The sequence below is a fragment of the Equus caballus genome, chromosome 20 (genome assembly GCF_041296265.1).
Source record: "Equus caballus isolate H_3958 breed thoroughbred chromosome 20, TB-T2T, whole genome shotgun sequence".
Lineage (NCBI taxonomy): Eukaryota > Metazoa > Chordata > Mammalia > Perissodactyla > Equidae > Equus > Equus caballus.
This window is the reverse complement of record NC_091703.1, coordinates 49634464-49640463: the sequence shown is the minus strand read 5'-3', so window position 1 is coordinate 49640463 and position 6000 is coordinate 49634464. Positions and strand designations below refer to the sequence as shown.

General features: G+C 39.4%; 1 protein-coding gene across 1 annotated transcript in view; it reads right to left on the bottom strand.

Annotated features, from left to right (window-relative positions):
• Positions 1 to 255: 255 nt before the first annotated feature.
• The window catches only part of OPN5 (opsin 5), a 28191-nt gene continuing 22446 nt past the window's right edge, over positions 256 to 6000 (bottom strand). The window contains exons 5-6 of the mRNA XM_001502775.2: positions 5553 to 5794; positions 256 to 319 (exon numbers count right to left, since the gene is read on the bottom strand). Coding sequence (XP_001502825.2) covers positions 256 to 319; positions 5553 to 5794 — 306 coding nt within the window. The remainder of the gene's footprint in view (positions 320 to 5552; positions 5795 to 6000) is intronic.

The window sequence follows — 6000 nt, the reverse complement described above, 5'->3', positions numbered from 1 at the left end:
GACAATAGGTTTTAAAATACAGTGAAAAGAAAACTTCAGGGAGGCTCATCCTAGTAATATTCCTGAAAGTAGTACCCTATAATCTAGTTTCCATTTGGCTATTGGAATTTCCCAGCGAATCCTGGCTTAAGGAAAAAGTGTACAAAATATAAAAATATAATATAAAGAGAAAAGTGTGGACACAATCAAACGTTAACAGCAGTGAAGAGGCAAATAAGTGAATAATTTTGTCCATGAGTGATGCTGTGTCCATCTTCATACCTCCTGATGGATTTCCAGCACAGCAGAAGACTTCCTGACTGTGGTTACAGTGTGCAGCCTAGAAGTAGGAGAAGAAAAATGCAGTTGAATATACATACAGACAGTCCCCACTTACAATGATTTGACTTATGATTTTTGGCTATATGATGGTGTGAAAGTGATAGCATTCAGTAGAAACCATACTTTGAATTTTGGATTTTGCCCTTTTCTCAGGCTGGCGATATGCAGTACTGTCTTCTCTTGTGATGCTGGGCACTGAGCAGAGGGTAAACAAGTGACACACTTGCAACCTTTCTGTACTCATATGACCACTCTGTTCTTTACTTTCAGTACTGTACTCAATAAATTACATGAGATATTCAACACTTTATTATAAAATAGGCTTTATGTTAAATGATTTTGCCCAACTGTAGGCTAAGGTAAGTGTTCTGAGTGTAGTTAAGGTAGGCTAGGCTAAGCTACGATGTTCAGTAGGTTAGGTGTATTAAATGCCTTTTCAACTTAAGTTATTTTCAACTTACAATGGGTTTATGGGACTAATCTCATTGTAAGTCAAGGAAGATCTGTATATATATATATATATACACACACACACACATACACACATACATATGTATATGTATATCATATCAAACTTGGCTACACAAGTTTGCACAAGACTTGCACAAGACTAGACTGCACAAGACGACTTAGAAAAAGATGGAAAACAATAATTCAATTTAGAATATTCAAAGTCAAGAAATCCCTTGGGTAGAGATTTCCCAAAAGAAGCCACTTATTCATGACACATTGCCTGTACCCTAGTGAGCTTCCTGTCCTCTAGGACAAAATTCATTGCATACCTACCCGTCACTCAGTTGGGCCTCGTGACTCACCTACTAAAGAGCAAGCTTTGGAAACACAGCACTCAAACTAAGGTGGTCAGGGGAGGTTTGATTACAGTAGCAGTGTCAGAATTTAGTCTTTGTTCTTCTCTGTTATTTATCTTTACTAAAATAGTAGGAATGTAAAAATGCCTTCACTATATATCCCAGTGTCTTTTTACCTTTTATATTATATCTAAGTTTAGCCTAACATCTGAAGTCTGGTTCACCTGTCGCTGACAATACGTGGCCCCATTGGTTTCTATGTAGGTGGGTGAAAGGCCTCTGACTCCATGAGCTGCACTGCCAATGTTTTCTTTCCCCAAGGTCTTGCTCACTCCTTTTCAACAATGGCTGTGTGAGAGTCATCTGGGAGAGTTGGCCAAACAACTGAAACTCAGGACCAATCAAGACAAATTAGACCGTCATCTTATATACTATACACAATATACACAAACGCCACAATTAACTCAAAATGGATTAAAGACTTGAATGTAACACCTGAAACCATAAAAATCCTAGAAGAAAACATAGGCAGTATGCTCTTTGACATCAGTCTTAGCAGTATCTTTTCGAATACCATGTCTTACCAGGCAAGGAAAACAAGAAAAAAAATAAACAAATGGGACTACATCAAAGTTAAAAGCTTCTGCACAGCAAAGGAAACCATCAACAAAATGAAAAGACAACCTAACAAATGGGAGAAGATATTTGTAAATCATATGTCCAATAAGGGGTTAATATCCAAAATATATAAAGAACTCATACAACTCAATAACAAAAAAACAAATAACCTGACTAAAAAACGGGCAGAGGATCTGAATAGACGTATTTCCAAAGAAGATATACAGAGGGCCAACAGGCACATGAAAAGATGTTCGACATCGTTAATTATTAGGGAAATGCAAATCAAAACCACAATGAGATATCACCTCACACCTGTCAGAATGGCAATTATTAAAAAGATAAGAAATAACAAGTGTTGGAGAAAAGGGAACTCTTGTACACTGCCGGTGGCAAAGTAAACTAGTGCAGCTACTATGGAAAAGAGTATGGCTATTCCTCAAAATATGAAAAATAGGGCCAGCCCGGTGGCTCAGCAGTTAAGTGCACGCATTCCACTTCAGCAGCCTAGGGTTCACCGGTTCGGATCCCAGGTGGGGACATGGCACCGCTTGGCAGGCCATGCTGTAGTAGCACCCCACATATAAAGTTAAGGAAGATGGGCATGGATGTCAGCTCAGGGCCAGTTTTCCTCAGCAAAAATAGGAGGATTGGCAGCAGATGTTAGCTCAGGGCTAATCTTCCTCAAAAGAAAAAAATAAAATAAAAATAGAACTACCATTTGATCCAGCTATTCCACTTCTGGGTATTTATCCAAAGAACACAAAAACACTAAATCAAAAAGATATGTGCACCCTTGTGTTCATTGCAGCATTATTCACAATAGCTAAGACTTGGAAACAACCTAAGTGTCCATTAACTGATGAAAGGATAAAGAAGATGTGGTATATGTATGAAATGGAATACTACTCAGCCATAGAAAAGATGAAATCTCACCATTGGCAACAACATGGATGGACCTTGTGGGTATTATGCTATGTGAAATAAGTCAGAAGGAGAAAGCCAAATACTGTATGATTTCACTCATAAGTGGAAAATAAAATAAAACAAACAAACAAACACATAGACACAGGAATAGATTGGCGATTATCAGAGGGGAAGTGGAGGGAGGGCAAACAAAAGGGGTAAAAGAGCACCTGTGTACTGTGACAGATGGCAACTAGATTTTGGGTGGTGAACACCATGGAGTCTACACAGAAACTGAAACATAAAGATGTATGCCTGAAATTTATATAATGTTATATGAACTGATGTTACCTCAATAAAAATTAATTACATTTTTGAAAAAGATCAATTAAAGCCAAATATCTTCAGGGGTCCAGGCAGCAGTAGTTTTTCAAAGTTCCCCAGGTGTCACTAACACACAGCCAGGGTAGAGAAGGACAACTTACAAAATACAGGAGACTACACCTGGATACCCAATGTGGTGAATAGTAGCATTTCAGAAAGGACTCTTGGCCACATTTCTTTCTTTAGTTCACTGGCTTCTACCAAAATCTCAGGGGACTCAATTCAGGGGAAAAAAGATAAGTTAACTTTTAATGAACTGTTACAATTACTGAAAATTTATTTCCACAATCTCATACTCAACACATTAGTTTTTTATTTGAATCTGAAATATTTCCCAAGAGGGCCTGCCATTAAAAGCAAATGCATTTCAGAGCTCAGAAAAGGAAGAACAAGGATTAATTAACCCAGTTTAATTCAATTTAATTGTGCTGGTAGTACATTAACCACTTTGGACTGGCTTCATATCACTTCCCCTCATTCCATGGGATTCCATGTAACCCACTTTCTTAGCTTCTTGATAATAACAAAGATAAACAAGGAGTTTTTTTTGGCTTCTTTGGAAAGCTAAAACAAAACTTCTGGTGGCCACTTCTCACCCTTCTGCTCTTGTCTGAAGCAGATCCTTCTAAAGTCTCCGACTCATCACACCTTTGCGGCATTTCGTTCCTGAAGATGCTTCAACTCTAGAATCCAAGGGCTTCTCCCTGCTACGGCACTGCCACCTGCTTTCTCCACTAAAAGATGAAACTCTGGAGTAAGCAAACAGCCCTTGTCTTCCTCCAGCAAAGCAAGTGCTGTATTCCGTGTAAATGGCTAATGGGAGCAGGTGAACTGAACTGTTTCTTGCCTGGCTGATTTTTCCAAAGGTTTGTGGCCTTAAGTCACTTTCTTCCACATAAATTTTCCTCTTTTCATTGTTGAATGGTGAATATTTATGTGCTTCTCACACTTGTGAGTGAATATACAGAACACAGAGTCAGTCTGAGGCAGAATTATGAGGTAGGTGAAATTTGCCTTCAGCCATTCCTGTCAAATTCCCATCTCCTTCAGAAGAAGAAGTGCCCCATTATTTTCTCCCGCAACTGCTCTGTTCTCCCTACCTGCATTCATAATGAAGTATTAAGAGTGGGTAAGGATAAAGTGTTATTACTTCCAAAATAGATGCAATTTAGCATTTTAATTTATTTAATTCAACAGAGAAGGCATTAACCACCAATGATGTGGGGAAAAAAACACTAAGAATTGTTACCTAGCCCTTCTCACACACGCATTGCATGTAATTCTTACAATTGCAAAACATGAATATTGCCATCAGCCCATCCCAATTTTCAGCCCTAGTAGTTAATTTGTCCAAAGAATAGAGCTATTGTAAATAGCAAAATCGATCTTAAACACTGGTCTTCTACCTCAAAATTGTGTGTGTCTTCCCCTGTACCACAGCAACAATGACAATACTACCTTTTATTTGTGCCTTTTTTATTATCTTTTTCATTCATCCTGTATCTACACAGTAAGGAAACCAAAGGTCAAAAGATTTGTCACTTTCCCAGGCACAGTGAAAGAACAAGCTAAAAACCCACATCTCACAGCAACTTCCACCTTTTGTTCTTCTGTTTCCTACTTACTAAAGGAAAACAGTATTGAAAAATAACTAGACCTCGGGTAAGGATTAAGGGGCTCAGAGAACCTGGGGCCGTCTCAACACCCCTCACCTCAGACCATGAATTCAGGAGCCTGGTCCACATTCTACTGCTAAGACGGGCCCTGAGTGAAGACACAAGGACACCAATCATCCTCAACTCTTTACACACGCTGAGCCTTTAGGAAAAGTGGTGCCGGATCCCCAGTCACTTGTCCACTGTGTAGTAGAAATAGCGTAGATGGACAAGCATGGGTTTTGAAACCCAGTAGACTTGAATTTAAATCCCGGCTCTATTTCCTGGCTGTGTAAACATGGGCATCTCTCTTCATCTTAAACCTTACTTGAACCTTAGTTTCCTTATCTGACAAAGAGAAGGAATAATATGCAGCTCTCATGAAAATAAAAAGAACCTGGGAGAGAATAAAAATGTCATCTGCCTTCTCCCCTTCCTTTGCCTGCCCAAATGCTATACTCTCAGCTAATGGTAGAAATGTCCCAAACAGGAGAACCCTTCTGTTGTGAGAACTTAATTGTGGATTTGTGCCATGTGGAACAGTACTCTTGGAGTTAAATGGATTTGGTCCCCAGATAAGGAGTGAGGTATAGTGGTTGCAAGAATGAATGTGGCTCCATATCTTAGTTGCTCTACAATCAAAAATGGAATCACTTTTCTCATTATCTACCCATGTCGTTCAACTTTACATATCTGATTACTCGATTTTAGGAATGATAAACAGGAAATGAAGGCCTCCTTACACTACTCCTACGTGATAAGCTCTAACCCTAAGAAAACAGCATATCCGAGTGTCTTGAACCCCATGGGATTTTGAAACAAGGAGAGTATCATTCATTTCTAGCTTCTGAAGTTTTACCTGAAGTCTTCCAAAGATTTCTTCTTGGTTGCTTTCAAACCACCAGTTTGGCAACAGGCAAATTTGTAATCAATGACCTGGTAAATGATGGGGTTGTACATTGCTGCTGATTTTGCAAGCAGGGTTGGCACCACAGAGAGTTGTATGGGGATGGAGTCTGGCCTTCCAAAAGCTGACCACACAGAGACCACTGCGTAAGGGATCCAGGCAATCAGGAAGCCAGCACAAATCAACATTGCCACCTGGTGAGGGAAAGCAACAGAGAACAGAATCAAGACACACGGAGGAAAGGACGGGTGTGAGGGAGGAGCAGGTAGTGTATTTACACCCGAGAAAGTCTATCTATTATCTTTCCATTTATCTTTCCCACAGGAATCATTTCACATGGACTTCTGAGATGTTTAGCCAGAAGAAGTTATCACAATTCTTTATCCCATTTGCCACATCC